We start from the raw sequence: 20,023 nt of genomic DNA on the forward strand, positions 1-20,023 counted from the left end.
CTCAGTTCAACCTGCTTCCTCGTGCCGGGCATCAGAACCAGGTGAACTTCATGGCTGCTTATGTGGCCTTCTGCCTCTACACTGCACTGGATGGTCCTCCATGCCTGCTCCTTTCATATGTAATTATGAAGATGATAGAGTATCATGCAGGCCATCCCGCATATGGTAACTACCCATACTCTCGATCACTTACTAAGATTTTTGAGTACTTTTATGTTGCCCTTGAGGGTGAAGTGGGTGGTGCTCCTACGGACAAATTGGGCATGGGCATCTTGCATAAGATGCAACTGTTTTATCTGATGGAGCCAGCTATGGGGGAGGCAGCCCAGGAGGAGGATGGCGATGACGAGGAAGAGGATGAGGAGTATATCCCTGAGGAGGAGGAGGATATAGAGATGGACGTAGAGATGGAGGATGAGGTCCCCCTCAAAGCTATTCCACCATCTCCAAGCAGAGGGTTTGACTTCTAGAGTATGATCGCCAGTTTGAACGCACTTCAGGAGGGTCAGGAGAAGCTCCTGACAGGACAGGCAGAGATAAAAGAAACTCAGGTGAGCATGATCATAGACATCGATGACGTAGACCATGCCTTAGACTTAGCTGCTAGGGATATGGTGGGGAGTCACAGGTAGAAACAGGATGGCGTGGACTTGGTGAACCGCCAATTCAACTATTACGATCGCCCCTTGGGTATTAACTTAAGAGAACAAGTAGAGAAGGTCATCCACTTGGATGACATTGATGATGAGGATTGATAGGATTGATGATTTTTCTTTTCTTTTCTTTCTTATTAGGATGTAATTTTTTTTGGGAATTCTATTGTTTTTCTTCTCTTTCTTTTCTATTCTCTTTTCATGTCTAAAACTATTGAAACAGTTCTCTAGTGTGTAGAGAAATTTCTGGATGTGTATATGTTCTGAATTCTCTTCTTATATATATGGAAAATTTTTATGTGGTCATGAACTATTGTTCTTGTATGCAGATTTTTGGTACTCTCAACATACGAATACATCATGGAAATTTTTTTTAATTTTACATCTTTTAAATTTCATTTAAAGTCTTTTATGGTTTTCCCCAACCCCTTGTCTAAATTTGGGTTTCTAAGAACTTAGTCGTACAAGCTGTGTGTGATTAGAGCATCGCTCTGATACTACTGTTGTCATGCCCCCTTCACATAGAATCAGACTGGTGATCGGATTCCCTTCGGGGAACTCAAACCACCAGGATCATCTGATATATTAACCACAACACAGCAAGCCACAAGTGATCAATGGAATATAATAATATGTTACAACGGAAGTCTTGTCATAAATGATTAACTGAAATTCCCCAATACTCTCGACACCCAAATTGTTATACATAGTATAATTATATGTGGGCCCATAAGTATGGTATTTACACAAGAAATAGTAATTTCAATATCGAGAACATAAAAATGAAATATACCAAAAGAATAAAAAAGGAGTATAGTCAATAGAACCCATCACTATTGCCCTGCAACACAACCCTCACACGGGCAGCCTTTACGGTGTTCAAGTTCTTCAGGGACCCACTAATCCCCCACTGGGGTTTCGCCAGTGGCACCCAGTATGGGCTTCTCTGTAGAATATCTTGCAAAATCATCTAAAAATGTGTGTACACGAGGGGTGAGCTCACTAGCTTAGTAAATGGAAAGAAAGATGCACATAAGCAAATACATTCAAATGATACTATATGCATGAAATTCATTTTAATCCTAGTCCACCTAAATAAATCATTCTAGGTCATAAGTAACGTACTACTCACAACCACAGTGTGCGTATGCCTTGGGTTCGAGATGCATTCTCCATCCCACGATACGCCTATAGGGTTGTTGGAGAAGGCCCATCGTGAGCACTCGAAAAAAGTAAATCATGGCTAAACCACAGCAGGAATGTAAATTATGGCCGAACCTTAGCAGAAAAGTAAATCGTGGTCAAACCACAGTAGAAATTAAAAGCACTACGATCCCTTTGAATATATCACTAAGGTTTCCAACTATCTTAATTATCAGCCAGGCATGCTTTTAACCACCACGACGGTCTGCGATCGACGCTTCCCCCTAATGATAACCCAACATGTAAATCCCTATTGGGAAGGATCGTAGCACGAGGGAATATGAAATCCTAACCACATGCTCCTACATGAGATAGTACAACTGCATAGTTCTTCCGTGTTCTATTCTACGGTGAACCAATGCATTTGTTTCCAAGCCAACTACGACATCTAATCTAGAAATCTCGGCATCATAAACATCACATGATACTCCATTCCTAGGATTTTAACATATAACAATGCATTTAGAATTTAAGATGTACATGATCAATTCTAATGCATCACTTCATTCATTAATTATATGCATGAGTATGACAATTGGAATGTCAATATAGTCCATGAATGGAAAGGATGTCAAAAATATTCTAAAATTAAGAATTTAAGTCCTCTCCCCACTTACATATTCTTATGGAAGAATCAGCACTCACGGTATAGGTAAGATCCAGAGTGAGAAGATGAGTTTCTCAAAACCTAGCACATATAAAGGGTTTAAAAATACGTACAAATCGGGACCATAAATGACATAGGATATGGTCACTAAGCGTATATTAGTGTGAAGAAGATTTTCGGTGAGTTTGGTTTCAATCGGAGCTCATTTGGGCTACAGGTGGATAGGAGAACCCACCTGTGAATTCTGCCTGGACCGACGGGTTATACAGGCGGGTCAAGAATCTGCAAGTCTTACCCACCGGTAGAACAAAAGGTGCAGGAATGACTGGTAGGTCACACCGATGGGTCAGGCACCCGTCAGTCCTACCGATCGGTAGAACCCGAGGGGGTAGGTGTGACTGGTAGGTCTCATCGACGGGTCAGGCACCCATCGGTCTTACCTGCCAGTTCTCTCAGACTTTGTTATTTTTCTTCTGTCTTCCATTCCAACTCTTGGAACACCAATAGGGTGATTCCCACATCATTTCCCACACATTCTAAGCTTCATCTACTTGATTGTACTATGGATCTAAGACAACAAGATTTGGGGGAGGAAATCGTACCTTTACTTGGAAAAACCTCAAATCTTGGAATCCTCTTCTTAAACTCAAATACTACTTCAATAACCTTCAATCTTTGTTTCCTTCTTCAAATACTTCAAGGAAAACACACAATGGCTTCATTAGCCTCTAGATTCACACATACTCAGAGAGGGTTTCATCAAATCCTAAGGTTTATGGTGTTACTTACCTCAAAATGAAGAACTCATGTCGCCGGTCACTATTCTAGTGACGGAAAGGCGAGGAGCGGCTCTAGAATCAAAGGGGTGAGCCTCTGTCCCTTTCCTTCTCTCCTTCTTCCTCTATTCTCCCTCTTCTTTACTCCCTTCACCAACTTTTCTAAAATCATAAATGGGAGAGAGAAAGGGGGGGTTTAAGTGCTATTTATAGTTTGTTTCATAAATATCTTGTAGGGTGTTAGTATTTTAAATGTAACCGCAAACGTATGGATCAGTGTAGCTACGGGTCGAACCAGGGAGAGCAGCCACTTTATTTTTTTGCTTCTTTTAATAATGCGAAAGTGAACCGATTAATGGTTGTGATCTACTTCTAATTACCATCCTAAACATATGTATCTAAAATAACATCCTAACCATTCATCATCTCAGAATTTAAACACGCAAGCCACGCAATTAAAATTAAATAAATAAATAACTGAAAATAAACAACCCATGTAATTAAAAAAAAATAATAAAGGAAAAAAATGATAAAATAAAAATAAAGTAAAAGAAAGGGGATAAAGCTAGAGAGACTCACAAGTAGGTTTCGCTACTTAGCCCGAGGGATACATCATAATATGAGCTTCCCTACTTGACCAGAGAGTCACTCTTACAAAGGTTACTCTACTTGGCTTTAGGGAAAGGGAGACAATTAATATAAAAGCAATAAATTGATGGTTCTATGGCTAGGAGGGGCAAAGCCAACACATACACTAGCCATGAACCTTGGGGGAAAGGGATAGCAATAATGTAACGACTAAGATTAAAATCCTAAATTAAGAAAGAAAAGGTAGTCAGAAGAGGGAATGAGAGAGGAGAGAGAAGATTACTGAAGGAGCCTACTTACTTGAATCAATGCTTAAACTTAAAATCTTGGGTGATTTTGAGATACTACCAGTACTAAAAACCAGATCTGAAAAAAATGTTCCACGGCTCGTGATCTTGTCACCTAGATCTAAGCCTAGAACTATAACTTTAAAAATTACAACTCAATTGCATAAATCATAAACATAAAATACTGAATAAGAATAAAAGAGTGCTTGCATTAATTGACATAAAAAACTATTACAAAAGTGATTAAAGCATAAACCTAGAACTAGAGCTAGAGAAAGACAATGAACAACTAAAAAAAACCCTAGAAGAAGAATTACGTGTCCCTCCTCCTCTTACATGAGTTATATTTATGGGGAATGGGGAGGTAGGGTAATAAATTTCTCTTTCCTAAAAGGGAGAAACCCACAATTGGTAGTGAGATCTTTTGAGACCAAAAGTGCTAAGGTGGAGGAGAGAGAAGAGAGAAATAAACTTGGAGAAGTTTTCTATAATTTTTTTTGCTTATTTTATTTATTTTTAATTTATTTTTCTCTTCTTTTTCTCCCTCAAAGGGATGATTTTCCTTCTTCTTTGTGATTTGGACAATCTTTTGGTGATGATGTGGAGGAGAGACAAGATTTTTCCCCATTTTTTTTTCTTTCCTTTTTTTTTTTCACTTCTTGCGCAGGAAACCCCTCCCACGATTTTTCTTGCTTCTAATTTGATGTGGAAATCCCCTCCATGCCTTTAGTGCTTTAAGTGAGTGAAAAGTAGGAAATCTTCAACAAAATTCTCCAAAAACGTGGAAATCCCCTCCATGCCCTTAGTGCTTTAAGTGAGTGAAAAGTAGGAAATCTTCAACAAAATTCTCCAAAAAAGACAACCATGAGATTCGAACTTGATACCTCCTAGTGAGCAAGGAAATTTTGCACACCATAGCTCACCAACTACACTATATAGTTGTTGTTGGAGAGATATGACGCCTGATAATGCTTAAAGCTTTTAAAATACAAAACCTGCAAAAAGAGAGTAAAACCCAAGGTAGCTCCATTCTAAATATATAAAATGCATGTTTTATTACCCTAGATTTCACACATAAATGTGCTCATCAGAATTCCCCCACACTTAGACTTTGCTAGTCCTCAAACAAAACAAAAAGAAAAAGAATAAAAATTGTCCCCCTAACTTACTTTCGTAGGAATCACGGTTATATTTAGCATGTGCAACAAGCCTTTAAACCCCTAGGTGGACCCCTAGTGGACGAGTTGTGTCTCGTGGGTGTTTGTAGTGAATATACACCCAGAATTTAGAATAAATAAATCCTAACCTTGGCTAAAGATAAGGGCTATACCAATCTGAAGCAAAGATAATTTCTCTTACAAGGGACCTCCACACTTGAACTTTTATTACCCTTTATCAATTCCAAGTACTAGCATATTTTTTTAATTTGGAACTCACCTCATCTCTTCTAAAACATCCTTATCTTAAGGCAAAACCACTTGTGAAGAAATAGGGAACCAATGACTAAGGCGTTGGAGTATTTTTGAACAAACATATTACCAAACATTAATGACATTTGCACATTTTTTTTTAACAAACTCTATTCTACTCCACTACTTTTGGCCTGAATGACATGATGGAGCAAACACCAGACACCCAAGTTACTATATAGCTTCACTTTTTGTATATGCCCACAAACATAGTGATGCTAGAGTTCCTTCAGAAGTTTCCTCCCACGGAATTTTGATCAAGACACTATGCTTCCTGAGGCACAATGCCCTATCTAGTTCTAAGGGAATCAACTCTTGTTCTTCTTTATACCACATTTCACATTTCATTTAAAATTGTGCATTTGTCAACCCATGCCAAATTAAAAAGACTGTCTCAACTCCAAATCAAAAGTACAAGGAACCCACAGACTTACATATGGTCCAACACCATAAAACAAGGGTCTCTTATTTTTCAAAAGAAAGTCTCATCTCAAGACACAGGCTTGTTTCTTTCTTCTCAACAGGGTTTTTATCCGTTCAAAATCGGTACCTTAGTCAAAACTTTTATTTTCATACATCAAGCAACCGAATGTTATGATCATTAGCCAAAAGCCAAAGTAGGACTACATCCTTTAGCAAGCCCAAAAAAATAAAAAGAAAAACAAATAAAACAAAGTGAAAAAATAGAAACTGGTTTCCCTCCCCACACTTAAGTCATGCAATGTCCTCAATGTATGGAAAGAATTAAAAACAAAGACAATACAAGGGGTCATATCTGATTAAAAGTTAATCATGAGTGTAAAGAGGTTCATGGAGATCCATGACTTCTTCACTACTAGTAGTAGAAAACTCAAGGAACGATTTCAAACACTGCCCATTAATCTTCGAAATTACCTTTGTTCCTGAATTCAGAATCTCCATAGCCCCATGGGAATATACATTATGGACAATATGGGCCATCCCATCGGGATCTAAGCTTATCAGGGAAAAGATACAATAAAGAGTTGTGCAATAAGACCTTATCACCAATTGCAAAATATTTGGGCAGAATGTAATTATCATGGAAAGATTTGGTCTTTTCCTTGTAAATCCTAGAACTTTTATAGGCTTCATTCCTAAGTTCCTCCAACTCAGATAGTTGAAGCCTACGATGAATTTCCGTATCAGACAAATCAAAGTTGAGCTTCTTAATGGCCCAAAAGGCCTTATGCTCCAACTCAACTGGTAAGTGACAGGCTTTTTCATACACCAAATGGTAAGGAGATTAACCAAAATCGATATTGAATGTAGTCTGGGCCCACAAGGCATCAATGAGCCTAAGGGACCAATCCTTGTGGTTGGGATTAACAGTTTACTTCAAGATTTGTTTGATCTATCTATTAGACATCTTCACTTGGCCACTAGTTTGGGGATGATAAGGGGTAGAAAACTTATGAGTGATCCCATACTTTTTTATTAAGGCCTCAAAAGGCTGATTACAAAAATGAGTACCCCTATCACTAATTATTGCACGTGGTGTACTAAAGCGAAAAAAAAAATATTCTCTTTGAGAAATTGGACCACCACTTTGTGGTCATTAGATTTACAAGGTATGGCATCTATCCATTTAGAAACATAATCAACAGCCAAAAGTATATACAGATTCCCAAAGGAATTAGGGAATGGTCCCAAAAAATTGATACCCCATACATCAAAGATCTCAACTACCAAAATAGGGTTGAGGGGCATTATATTCCTCTTATTGATACGACCAAAAGACTGGCAGGCAGGACAAGCCTTGCAAAAATCAAAAGCATCTCTAAAAAGAGTGGGTCAACAAAATCTTCATTGGGGAACCTTTGCGGCAGTCTTCTTAGGTCCAAAGTGTCCACTACATGCATGATCATGGTAAAAAGAGAGAATAGAATGTTGCCATTAATCAGGAACACATTGTCGAATAATCTGATTTGGATATATCTTAAACAAATAAGGATCATCCCAGAAAAAGTGCCTAACTTGGGAATGAAACCTATAATTATCTTAGGTGGACCAGTGATCCAGAGTCACACTTGAAACTAAGAAGTTGAGAACGTCAGCAAACCATGGTTCACTGGACACTGTACATAACTGTTCATCTGGAAAGTTCTCGTTGACTGGAGAATCGACAGTCAAGGAATTTGGAAGTCAGGATAAATGGTCTGCAACTAGGCTTTCAACTTCTTTCTTATCCCTAATTTCTAAATCAAACTCTTGCAAAAGTAAAACCCACCTAATAAGATGGCTTTGGCATCCTTCTTTTGAACCAGGTATCTAAGAGTAGAATGATCAGTAGACACCACCACATGTGAACCAACTAAGTAAGATCGAAACTTTTCTAATGTAAACACAACAGCTAAAAATTCATTTTCAGTGGTTGTATAATTGAGTTGTGCATCATTTAAGGTCCTATTAGCATAGCAAATGATAGTGGGTAACTTATTAATCATTTGACAAAAAATCGCTCCTATGGCAAAATTTGAAGCATCACACATCAGTTCAAAAGGTTCAGTCCAAACAGGTGGTTGAACAATGGGTGTGTAGACACCTAATTTTGTCACCCCCAGCAATGATGACACAAGAAGAATTACATGTTGGACATTTTAGACTTGGAGAATTTTGAGCTTAGAGTAGAAAATGACCATTTTTTTTCCTATAAACTTTCAAGAGAAAATGTTTTCAAAAATTAGAATTTGATGTTGTGGATTATTATTGTTTTTCCCCTTAGGTCGGACATTACACTTTGATGTGAGAACTATGTGAATCGGTGGTCGATTCTCTCTTTCATTATATGATCCGGGTCCCTACTTTATGCATATTTTTGTAAAGGTCTTCAGCCGAGACCACAATCGTGTCTCACATCATTGGATAGTGCTTGGACTAAGCTTTCCAATGACATATTACACGTCAAATTCTGACTAACAGTTTGAAAGATATGACCATCTGAAGTTGACTCCAAAGTTCGGTATTAGATTCCATTCCGAGCAACCAACGAGTGCCACATGACGCCCAAACCCCTTTGTCCAAAAGCAAGCCTTTTTGGCCAATTTTCTCTAGTTTTTTAGTCTCACATCGGAAATAAGAGAGAATTGTCTCAAATCCCAAGGCTATAAGTATAGCCCTTCATCTCTTCTAAAAGGGGGGAGAAAAAATGGAGAATTTAGGAGAGAGGATGGCCCCATTAAGGTTTTGGCTTACTTCTTCCCTCTAAAATCAAATATTCTCCAAGTCTAAAAGTTTAATACATTAATCCTTCCTTGAGCCGGGAGATCTAGTCCGGTTCGGTTCGATTTAGGGCTTAAAGCACAAGGGTTATCTCCCTTTGTTTCTTGATTAAAGCCAAGTTTAAGGTATTTATTTTTTTCTCCCAATAGCAAGTTAGAATTAGTTTAATTAATAGATTAGCCTCTGATTTATTAATCGATTCATTTAGATTTAATTAGGTTAAATTAGTTTCAATTAGGTTTAATGTGTTTTATTAAATGTGAATTCCGGTTCAATTGGGTTTATTTTGTTTTAATTGGGTTCAACATAGTTTGATTTGGGTTGTTGGGTCCAACCGTTAATTTTTCCTAATATTTTTTTTTTCTTTTTTTGATTTGGTTTGTTTTCTACTACTATTATATATTGGTTTAATGAATCAATTTTATTTGTGGCTTAATATGTTTACATCACTAGGTTGGATTTGATTTAGTTTTCTTTTTATTGATTTTTTTTTTGGACCCTTAAATCAGAATCCTACATGTAACCTAATCCCACTTCTTCTTCTTCTTCCTCTCTTCCATCTTTCTTCTCCGGCCACCCCTCTCCACTCCCTTCTCCTTCCTCTTCTATTCCTCCTAACCGAACCTGCACCTCTTCTCCTTCTTCTCATCTTCTCCTGTTCTTCCACTCCCTACTCAAAGGAAGGGTGATCCCGTCGCCACCGTTCAAGCACAGCCTTCCATTGCCGTTGTGGCTGCTGCTGCTCCTACTCCCACTCTGGCTCGTGATTCCAACTCTAATTCAGGCTCACATATTCACTTCCATTCCGAATCGGACAACGATGATGATTCTGGATCTCTTCATCACCATTCCGGACATTCTTCTCCTTTGCATCATGATTATCATCCCACTCACGAGGTCCATCCCAATTATCAACTGGATTAGGGAATCATGGGTTCTTCATTCCCTGGTGGGTTCATGAACATGAATTATATGAGGAATCGACCCACGCCTTCTGTCTCTTACGAGCAGAGGCCTATGAGTCCTGACATCGTATGTATGGATGGATCTTCTACCTCTTACTATCCTTACCCCTATCGTAACCTTAACCCTGCCCCTCCTCCCTATGACTCTTACTCTAACTATGACGGTTTCTTCGGTTCGTCGTCCGTCCCCTACGGTAGTGGTTCTTCTCCTCTGTCGCCTATGGCTGCACTATCGTCGTCTGCATCGTCTTCCAAACCTCTTAACCAAACCTCCTAACCGAACCCACTTCCCCCAGCTCTTCTTCCTTTTCCTTCTTCTTCTTCTTCCCTGTAGCAGAAGACCAGTCTCCTCTTCTCCTTCTTCTTCTTCTTTTTCTTCTTCTTCTTCCTCTCTTCTTTTCTCTTTTACTATGGCCGAAACCCCATCTCCTTCTCTTCTATCTCTTTTTTTATTTTCTTTTTCTTTTTTTTTCTTGTGTTCATTTTCTTTTGTTTATTCATTGCATTTTTTTGTTTATTTATTTATTTTTGTAATTCAAATTGTAATATGCTCCCCAACCCCTATCATTGCGTGATATTTCTCCTATTTCACCTTTGCCTTTGCCATGTTTCAATTAATTCACTGTGTTTCAATTAATACTTTTAGGGGATTCCATATGGAGTCCTAGGGTCACTCTAATCCAACCCCTTAGGATCAAGGGCTGAAATCGATTGGGTTTTGCTCATTATTTTTTAATCATATGATAACCATAGGGTTTCACTAATTTCTATTAAATTAGGGTTTTGAATTAGCAAATGGGTCTATGGAACGTAGTCTAGGACGTAGGTCAGTATGGGCGTGGCTGGCCCCCCCTCAAGCCGGCTCGTAGCATTAGGTGCATTTCTTGGGTTCTTGGGTTGATAAAAAATGAACCCGTTTTAGTCCATTTCTTTTTATCTCAAATAGTGGGTCCCTTTAGAATTAATTTTGTATTTAATTTTGATTCGGATATCTTGCCATATTGATAATCATTAGATTTAGATAGGTTAGTCAATGTTATGTTTGCCATGCTTCGTGTTCATTAACATGTTTTTGATACTTGATGATTCTTTTTTTTTTTTTAAATCAATTCACTTTCTCATGCATGTAGGTTAGCTAGTATTCATATTTTGTCCACTTCTCACTCATATCACCACGTGGGGCATTTACAACCATTGTATATTTAACATAATAGTTAGATTCCATTTACTTAAATTGAGGTAGTTAATTAAAGAATTATTTTAATATTTAATTAAATAAAGTCTTAACTTATTAGATTAATTAAGGTTCATAATGCATTTGATTGACTCTTAAAATTCAGTTTTAATTGTTTAAATTATTAGATTGATTAGGTTTTCCAAAACTTCCATCTGAACTCGTTAGATTTGGGTAGCTTTCACCATTCAATTCAAGTTTTTGTCTTTCTTTAAAAATCTTTTTACCTATTAGATTAATAGATTAATTAGGATTGCAATAATTCATTTCACAAATCATTAGGGATTAGGATTAATCATTTTAATTAATTCAATTTAGGATCTCACAAATTCATTGATCATCCATCTAGGTCAGGCTCAATTAATCAAATTAGTTTAATTTAGGGTTTCATAAGTTGCTAAACTAATCTTAGGTTTAGGCTTATTTCATTAGCTTAATCTAAGACTCATAATACATCAATTAAATCATTTAGGTTTTTATAATTTTTAACTAGCGTAATCATTTCATTATTTGCATCATAACCTAGCTAGCATAATTTAGACACTTGACTTAGGGTTTTCACATGTTATGCTTAGATACCTAGTTTAGGATTTTCAGTGACCTAGATTTAGGACTAGTTAGTAGGGTAAAAATAAACTTTGATCAAACAAAAAGAGACCGGCCTTAGGGCCGGGTAGATTGGGTGCTTAACACCTTCCCAGTCTGTCACTTGACACTTGTCCAGAATCTTAGTGTAAACTAGCTTTATCCATCAGAGTCATTAGTCTCTCTCCCTTGATTGGGGGAGACATTTATGGGTCCTAGACCCTTTCTAGGTGGCGACTCCCTTTTACCCATAACGTGCATCCCTCCTTGGCATTTGATGACTAGGGGATACTATCTCATCTCATTAGGGTTGAACACCAGCGTGTGTACACACGCTACACGCCGTATCGCGTATCACAATCCCGACGGAGGTCTATGATACCTACAGTGGCAACTCCACTGGGGATGTCAGACTCTTGATTGACCATTGTTTGTATAACTTTGTTTGTACCTTATTGTTTGTATATTGACATGTTATTTTTCACTTTTCATCACTTGGCATTGAGCACAACATGCTTTAGCCTTATTCATCCCTGTGGTGTAGCTGCCAGGGTCCCTCACATATGTTTGGGCCACCCCCAGTTACATCACACCCCTTGATACCATGCCATTTGGGCCTAAAATACAAAACTTATCGGTGAGGGTGTTACCTTGCGTGCTTGAGGGAGATCACACACATTTAGGTGTGCCCAAAGAGACGCTATCGGTTAACACTCTGAGATCGATCTGCTCGAGCTATTCCCCTATTGGTATATCAAAGGGACCACGTGCCTCTGATTCATTCTGTGTATACGAGTGATAGGTATATCGCTCTTGTCAAGGTAGCCTTGCCGGTCCTAAACCTAGCCAACATGCATCATGTACTTGGACATAGAACCAATGACTAGGATCAACACAACTAATGTAATATTGTTTGCGGTTCATGTTGGAACTTCTTGTAGTCATTTTTTACCCATCTCAATCTACCGTACACTAACAGAAGGATTGGATTTATCATTAACATTAAAGGTGCTAGTGTTTATAACTACACCAGTTGTTGATCCTTACAACTATACCGTACGATTGGTACCGTGGCTATATGCTAACACCACCAGTCTGATGTGGTATAGGTCTCAACCTGGTAAAGGTTTCACACATGCTATCTCGATGTTAACGGTGGACCCAAATTCATCCACCATGGTTTTTGGTGATTGATTCAGTGTAGCCTACATAAGTGTTCTTACAGGAACCACCTTTGCTTGAGAGTCTTTTCAACTTAGGCACACTTCTTTAAGTATGCCGCTAAGTTGATGCCACTCTCATTTGAGCTAACTCTTGTTTGGTCTGGTCGTCCTTGTTTACGTATGTTTGGCTAGTCTTGTGTTCAAGTAGGAGAGTGTTGTGTATTGCCATCTCACCGCCTATATTTGTCCTTTTTTGGTACCAGTCAGTGCCGCCAACATCTTACCCCAATTAGCCTTTCTCGTTCATCCCACTTAGTTGGGATTGTCCTAGCAACCTCTTGGGACCATCATTCAGTGGTTCTCGATGGCAAGCATTCCTCCACAACCACCTTTGGATAATATAGATGGTTGAATGGCCAGGCTAGAGGAAATGATGGCCAACCTCACGGAGGTGGTACACACACATATGGTGGCACCAAGGGAGGAGGTTTCGGATCAATAGAGTCGCTCTCAAACTCCTAGGTTTGTTCCCCAACCTCCCTACCCGGCCGAGGATGAGTATGACTTCTATGCCAACGCTCCTGCTGCCAAGGCAGTTGAGGATCAAGAGAAAAAGAAATTGAAGGATTAGGTCAATCGTTTGGAGCACATTATAAGGAATATGAAAGGGGCAGAAGACCAAATTTTTTATACTGAGGGGCTATGCTTTTTTCCCCAAGCAATCTTGCCAGAAAGGTTCAAGTGGACGTGTGACAAGTTCGATGGAACTGGGGATCCTTGTACCCACTTGAAGTCTTTCATTGGACAGTTGAGGATAAAGAGATTCACAGATGAAATGTTGGGGCACGCTTTTCAATTCTCTCTAACCGGTGCGGCTCACCATTGGCTTATGTCTTTAGATAAGGAATCCTCTCGCACTTGGGAGGACATTATAAGAGATTTCACCAAACAGTAAGGCTACAATACTGAAGTGGAATTAACGAGAAGAGAATTGGAAACGACAAGGCAAATGCCGAATGAAGGGTTCACCGAGTATTTGAGGCGTTTCCGTGACAAAGCATCCATGATGAGGCATCGACCAAGTGAGCGAGATCAAATTGCCATGATCATGAGGTCGGTGTGTGGTCCCTACAAGGATGTGTTGTTTGGCCAGGCAATATTGACATTTGATGGACTCAGAATGGCAGCCCAACAGGTCAAAGATGCCCTCGCCCAAGAAGAGCTCCCCAAGTACAGCAAACTTTCTAAGGAGGCTAGTAGCAACAGAAACCTCCTACCCAACAGAGGAATTCGGGGTCTAATACCACGATGGTGATTCTTCCCACAACGCTAGCCTTGCCTACTCTGGCAACACCATTTGTGATTGAGCAAGATGCAGCCCCCGCTCCCTGTCGTCCTCGAAGGCAGTTCACTGACTTGGGGACTTCTTTGAGTTTAGTTTTGAATCATTTGCTTCAGGCCGGTCTTATAGTCAAGCCAGAGCCTAGACCCTTACTTGAGCGAAAACCTAATTGGTTCAATCCAAACCTGTTTTGTGACTACCATTCTCAGCAAGGTCATGCAACAGATAGATGTTACAAGTTGCAAGAGGCAATCCAAGATATGCTTGATGCAAAGAAGTTTGAAATCCGGGTCAAACGACCCAATGTTGCCACAAATCCCCTTCCTTAGCATCGAACAGTTAATGCCTTGCAAGAATATTTAGGAAATTTTGACCCGACTTCCCTCATCATTTTTCTATCAGTGAAGAGTAGCCAAACAGAGGCGACCAATGTTGGAGATCTTAGCGGATTTACTTTCCCCCTTCTGGATGATGTTGTCACTTCTAGTTTAAAAGAGCCTGTAGAGTCAAAGTTGAAGGAAGATGAGATCAATGGCATGTATGATGAATCTGATTTTGAGACTTACACACTAAATCTTGGTTTGGAGCTAAATGCAGTCAAACTTGAAGCCAATGAGGATTATGATACCATTATCCCTGGGGAAGGGTTGCAGGCAAAGCAAAGGTTTTCAGAGTCTGACGATGAGGTAGAGCTCTACATTCCAGGTGAGATAATAGCAAAAACTCAAAGTGGGAAGAACTACAAGGCAGCAGGACTCATAGAACCACTAACAAGGCCAAAAGATTAGGGACTAAACAATAAGTTGATTGAATCGGAGAATCAAGTATTGAGACAGTTGCAGAAGACCCAAGCAAATATATCTATTTGGGGCTTGCTCATGGCCTCTCCTACCTACAGGGAAGCAGTGTTGAAATCACTGGCAGCATCCAAGTTCCAATTGGGACCGATTCGACACAACTAGCGAGCCTAGTAGGAGCCGCGTACGTAATGGACTCATTGATGTTTGCAGATGCCGATCTCCCTCTTGAAGGTTCGAACCACACAAGGGCTTTACACATAACCATTGATTGCAGAGGATGTTGAATTCCCCAAGTATTGGTAGACATTGGGTCGGCATTGAATGTTTTCCCTCTCAGGACCTTTAAACATTTGGGATTTGATGAAGCCGAGATGAAGCCATCTAGTCAATGTGTTCGAGCTTATGACAACACCAGGAGGAGCGTGTTGGGAATTTTCACTGTGGTGATAGTAGTTGGACCGACAGAATTTGAGGTAGACTTCCAAGTTATCGATATTCCTGCATCTTTCAATATGATTTTAGGCCATCCATGGTTGCACAAGGCTGGGGCAATTTCCTCTTCCCTTCACCAAAAGATAAAATTTGTGTTCAAAGGGCAGGTGATCACTATCTTGGCAGATCCTGACTTGGTCAGCATGATGGCATCCGTTGATGTGGGGGAAAATAACAATGGTGAGACATCTGAAGTTCGTTTGGGAGGTTTTGAGTTGGGTAGTATCAATGCAACTTTGGGGCCTAGTTCACCGGGAGAGAGATTTGCTTTGACAGAGTTTAACATCACCAACGCCGGAGTAACCAACATGCTTCTTAAAATGAAGTATTTTCCAAGCATGGGCCTAGGGGTACGACAACAGGGTGACCCAGATATTTTATCTCTGAATGTGAACACACAATGCTTTGGCCTTGGTTATGTTATGACAAAGGAGGACCAGCAAAAGATAGCAGCCAAGAAGCAAAAATATGATAGAAATTTCGAGAGATATGAAGGGTTAAAATACAAGAATGAGGGGAAGAATTTGATCCATATGCTTAGCAACGGGGAAAGTTCTTAAGGAAAGGCAACAGAGGCAGGTTATCAGCAGAACAAGACCGTCAAGGCTGGGATAGTCGAGGTTTCGAAGTGGAACAACATGGAAGATGGATCTAAGACCGTTAATGTGACTCCCTATTTCAGAACTCTGAATGGTTATTTCATCAAAGAAGGGCAGGATTTCTTCCATTGCGGATTCCCAGAACCATGGTTAGATGTGTTTTTAGGGGAGAGGCTACCAAGCTTTGAGATCTTCTTTGATTGCGCGATTGATTGGGCAGAGTTAGAACATTACTCACTGAAGCAGTTTGAACAGGTCCAACAAAGACACACAGAGGAAGACCTAGATGTTAGCGGTCTCTTCAATGAGGAGATTATGATGATTGGTGGGACCAATGAATCTGAGGCACCTTCACCCCACTTGTTGATTCATCGTGCTAAGGGTGTCATTCCTAACTGGAGCTGTTTGGATGAGTTTGTTTACCCTGAGGAGCTGAAATTTGTACCTGAAGAGTCGGCCATGTCTGGGCCTAAGTCCTTTAAGTTTGTAGGCAGTCCACTAGTTGTTTCTCCTTCTGTTTCTCTCCATGTCAGAGAAGGTATTTCCACTTATGCAGTGTCGGTTCCGGTCGGAGCTAAGTCTGATGTAATTGTCCCAGTTATTAATGAAATGAATTCTTCCTAGTATATTACTTCTTCCTCTTTCCTATCCCCTCCATCTCCTGATGATGAATGTTGCGATGACCCATCGCCTAAATTTCTCAAATCATTAAAAGCTTTAAAGGAAAAGAAGGCCAAACCTGTTTGTGAGGATTTCATGCTAATAAATTTGGGGTTAGAACATGATCCCCAGGAGGTTAGACTTGGCATGTCCCTTAATGAGCAAGAGACAACCCAATTAATCGATCTCTTAAAAGAATTTGAGGAGGTGTTTGCTTGGTCATACGCCGATATGCCCGGTATTGATGCCAGCATAGTTTAACATGATCTCCCTCTTTTCTTTGATGCAAAGCCTTTGCAACAAAAGATTCGACGCATGCGTCCGGATTGATGGTAAAAGAGGAGATTGCCAAGCAACTCAGTGTAGGGTTCATTGAGGTGACGAGGTATACTAAATGGTTGGCAAATGTCATAGTTGTACCAAAGAAGGATGGTCGGATCAGGGTATGTGTGGATTATAGGGACATTAATAGGGCGAGCCCCAAAGATAATTTTTCCTTACCCCACATCGATCTTTTAGTGGATAATACTATGGGGCATATGCTTCTATCATTCATGGATGGGTTTTCTGGTTACAATCAGATCCAAATGAATCCCAAAGATAAAGACAAGATGTCTTTCACTATGGATTGGGGCACTTATAGATACAGGGTGATGCCTTTTAGTTTGAAGAATGCCGGTGCTACCTACCAAAGGGCCGCCACCACTGTCTTGCATGATTTGATACACAAAGAGGTGGAGGTGTATGTAGATGACATGATTGTCAAGTCGATTAATCGAGAAGGGCACTTTAAGGCTTTGAGGGTTTTCTTTGAGAGGATCAAGGAGTTCAAACTGAGACTGAACCCACAAAAATGTGTATTTGGGGTGATAGGTATGCTTTTGGGGTTCATGGTAAGTGAGAGAGGCATTGAGATTGACCCATCCAAAATCAAAGTGATAACAGAAATGTCACCCCCTCAAACGGATAAGGAAATTCGTGGGTTTTAGGAAGGATCCAATACATTAGTCGGTTCATTTCTCAACTAACAGCCATATGTGAACCGATCTTCAAGTTACTGAAAAAGGATCAACCTAAGAGGTGGAATCCTCAATGCCAATTGGCTTTTGATCGCATCAAGAGCTATCTGGTAAACCCACCAATCCATTCCCCCTACTCCAAGAAGGCCATTGTTGTTGTATCTCTCTATATTAGAAACCTCCATAGGATCGATGGTGGCTCAGCATGGTCCAGATGGGCATACAGAGCAAGCAATTTATTACCTTAGTAAGAAGTTCACAGACTATGAGACAAGGTACACAACCCTGGACAAGACTTGTGCAGCTTTGGTTTGGGCAACAAGGAGGTTGAGACATTACATGTTAACCTATTCAGTCTTTTTGGTATCCAGAATGGATCCCATCAAGTATCTTTTTGAGAAACCCGCATTGACAGGCAGATTAGCACATTGGTTATTGCTCTTAGTGGAGTTCGACATTGTGTATGTCACCCAGAAGTCCATCAAGGGTAGTTTCATCACTAAACACCTATCCACACATCCAGTTGTTGATACAAGGCCTTTAAATGACATATTTCCAGATAAAGATGTAGTTTCTATTGAGGTTGAAGATGAGGTTGGCATTTGGCAAATGTTCTTTGATGGAGCTACCAATCACAAAGGTTGCAGAGTCGGAGTTCTACTTATAACTCCTGAAGGGTTGAACTTGCCCATGGCATATAGGTTGGACTTTGAGTGCACCAACAACATGGCTGAGTATGAATCTTGCCTCATGGGATTGCAAGCAGCCATCTCTATTAGGGTCAAAAGATTGGAAGTATATGGAGATTCGTCGATTGTCGTATGCCAAGTCCAAGGTAAGTGGAAAACAAAGGAGGAAAAGTTAAAACCATACCAAGGGTGTGTAGAGTCTCTAATGAAGTAGTTCACAGAAATTCGTTTTGACTATTTCCAGAGGGACAATAACAAGTTTGCCGATGCATCGATGGTTGATTTTGGTCCAGGTGAGCAAATACAACTATTCATTATAGATCGGAGAGATCATCCTTCACATCAAGGCTTCATCAATGCCCTAACAGTAGATGGTAGGCCTTGGTTTTCCCATATTGTGGATTTTATCAGAGAGGGGAAGTACCCTGCAGATGCTACCCAAGGAGATAAAAGGTTCCTGAGTCGTTATGCCACCCAATTCATATTACATGAAGATATTTTATACAAGCGATCTTTTGATGGTGTACAATTGGGTGTGTGGATGAAGATCAAGCACAAACAATCTTGGAGCATGTACATCAGGGAATCTGTGGCCCTCATATGAATGCCCGTATGTTGGCTAAGAAAATTCTCCGCTTAGGGTATTTTTGGAATACACTAGAAGCCGATTGCACAGAATTTGTGAAGAAGTGCCATAAATGTCAGATTTTTTCCAACCTCATCCATGTGCCCCCAACAGAATTGCACACACTGAGTTCTCCGTGGCCTTTTTCCACTTGGGGTATCGATGTGATCAGAAAAATTAACCCCAAAGCTTCGAACGGGCATGAGTTTGTGTTGGTAGCTATTGATTACTTGACCAAATGGGTAGAGGCTCAGTCATACGCAAAACTCACAGCTACAAAGGTAGCCAAATTTTTGCAAGAACATATCATTTGCCAACATGGGATGCCCCATGAGGTGATTTCTGACCAAGGTCAACATTTTAGGGGCAAGACACAGGAGTTGTGTGACCAATTCAGGATTGCAAGGCACAGGTCTTCTCCTTATCGCCCTCAAACCAATGGAGCGGTTGAAGGGTAAACAAAAACATGAAGGTCATACTCCAGAAGATGGCTGATAGGAACAATGATTGGCCTAACAAATTACCTTATGCCTTATGGGCTTATCGAACTTCTATTAGAACTCCAACTGGGGCAACTCCGTACTCTTTAGTATATGGGATGGAAGCAGTCCTCCCGGTTGAGCTAGAGGTCCCCTCTCTTAGAATCCTCATGGAGAGTCAGATTCCAGAAGCGGATTGGCTCAAGTCAAGGTATGAGGAGTTGAACCTCATTGATGAAAAAAGAATGAAGGCAATGGACAACATGAAGAAGTATTAACTACAAGTTGTAAGGGCTTTCAACAAAAAAGTCCACCCACGTTCCTTGGAAGTTGGAGATTTGGTTTTAAAGGAGCAGAGAGCACCCATTCATGACCCAAGGGGAAAGTTTAGGCCAAACTGGAGTGGCCCTTTTGCGGTGAAGGAAATCCTCCCGGGGAAGGCAATACGCCTTGTAGATGTTTATGGTCAAGAGCTACAGTGCCTGACCAACTTAGATCAGCTGAAAAAGTATTATGTTTAGCCTCCGCATTCAAACAAAAATAAAAGA

General features: G+C 40.1%; 1 protein-coding gene across 1 annotated transcript; it reads left to right on the forward strand.

Annotated features, from left to right (window-relative positions):
* Window positions 1-17,874: 17,874 nt before the first annotated feature.
* Window positions 17,875-18,975, forward strand: LOC122089775. The gene is made up of 2 exons (XM_042659465.1): window positions 17,875-18,501; window positions 18,616-18,975. The coding sequence occupies exons 1-2, from the start codon at window positions 17,875-17,877 to the stop codon at window positions 18,973-18,975; spliced, it is 987 nt and encodes a 328-aa protein (XP_042515399.1).
* Window positions 18,976-20,023: the final 1,048 nt, after the last annotated feature.

Source organism: Macadamia integrifolia, chromosome 9 (assembly GCF_013358625.1).
Source record: "Macadamia integrifolia cultivar HAES 741 chromosome 9, SCU_Mint_v3, whole genome shotgun sequence".
NCBI lineage: Eukaryota > Viridiplantae > Streptophyta > Magnoliopsida > Proteales > Proteaceae > Macadamia > Macadamia integrifolia.

What these genes read in the sequence shown, in the direction of transcription:
- LOC122089775 (XM_042659465.1), top strand. Translation starts at nt 17,875, where the DNA reads ATGGTGGCTCAGCATGGTCCAGATGGGCATACAGAGCAAGCAATTTAT. An exon ending in ATGGAGATTCGTCGATTGTC is followed by an intron (nt 18,502 to 18,615) that starts GTATGCCAAGTC and finishes GACTATTTCCAG; the next exon opens with AGGGACAATAACAAGTTTGC.